The sequence below is a fragment of the Galeopterus variegatus genome, unplaced genomic scaffold (assembly GCF_000696425.1).
Source record: "Galeopterus variegatus unplaced genomic scaffold, G_variegatus-3.0.2 Scaffold5946, whole genome shotgun sequence".
Lineage (NCBI taxonomy): Eukaryota > Metazoa > Chordata > Mammalia > Dermoptera > Cynocephalidae > Galeopterus > Galeopterus variegatus.
In genome coordinates this window covers 93874-94931 of record NW_007732057.1, presented here as the reverse complement: position 1 = coordinate 94931, position 1058 = coordinate 93874, and the positions used below count along the sequence as shown (strand labels likewise).

The 1058-nt window shown below is 31.8% G+C and overlaps 1 protein-coding gene across 1 annotated transcript in view; it reads left to right on the top strand.

The window, feature by feature from the left end:
• The window catches only part of FANCL (Fanconi anemia, complementation group L), a gene marked incomplete at its 5' end in the record, with an annotated part of 50111 nt that overhangs the window by 28765 nt on the left and 20288 nt on the right, over window positions 1-1058 (top strand). Inside the window, one exon of the mRNA XM_008590254.1 lies at window positions 734-787. Within this exon, the coding sequence (XP_008588476.1) occupies window positions 734-787 (54 nt within the window). The remainder of the gene's footprint in view (window positions 1-733; window positions 788-1058) is intronic.

Sequence of the window (1058 nt, the reverse complement as noted above, 5' to 3'; positions counted from 1 at the left end):
CCCCTTAGGAAGACATGTTTATGTGTTATTTTGTGGAGGGTTTTAAATATGTTAAATAAATTATATATGTATTTAATTATTTAAATATATGGATTTAAAGATTTATGTAAAAAGGCCAGTTATTAAGTATTTGGAAAAAATGAAATGAATTAGTCTATAACCTAACCCAGAAAAAATAATTGATTTTCTCAGTTATAATAAGTCACATAACATATAATTTACTTATTTAATAATTTTGAGATTCACTTCTCCCTCTCCAATATTTTATTATAAATTTTTAAGCATACCAGAAACATTGGAAAAGTTTGTGATGAGTACCCATATGTCCACCACTTAGATTCTACAGTTAATGTTTACTATACTTGATTTATCACATATCTTTCCATTTATTCATCCCTCTATCCATCCATAAATCTATCTAATTTTTAGTGCCTTCCAGAGTAATTTGCGGGTATCAGGACACTTTCTCTAAAATGTCAGAAAGCATACCTTTACCTAGAGTTCAGTTCTTTGTAAAATTTGGAAACAATAAAATATGTAAATTCTGAGTATATCAGAAGTTCCAGTAAATGGATACATCTTTGCATTCCATGCTTAAGATGTAGAACGTTGCCATCATGCTAGGGTCCTGTCCCTTCCCGGTAATAAATCACCATTGCTTTGATTTTTTTTTTTTTTTTGAGACCAGCCACACCGCGCTCAGCCAGTGAGCACACCGGTCATCCCTATATAGGANAAACATAGCTTACTATGCCTGCTCCAGACTTCATATAAACAGAAGCATACAGTATGTACTCTTTTGTACATAGACTTATTTCTCCCAGTATAATTTTGAAATTCATCCATGTTGTGACTTGTCTCATTTGTTCTTTTTTATTGCTGAGTTCATTACATGAATATACTAGGATTTGTTTTTCCTTTCTCCTGTTGATGATCATCTGGATTGTTGTTTTTGGCTCTTATGAATATAGCTGATATGAGCATTCTTGTATGTCCTTTTTATGGATGTTTCTTTTCACTTCTATTGGAGTGAAATTGGTAGGTCATACGGTAGGAAT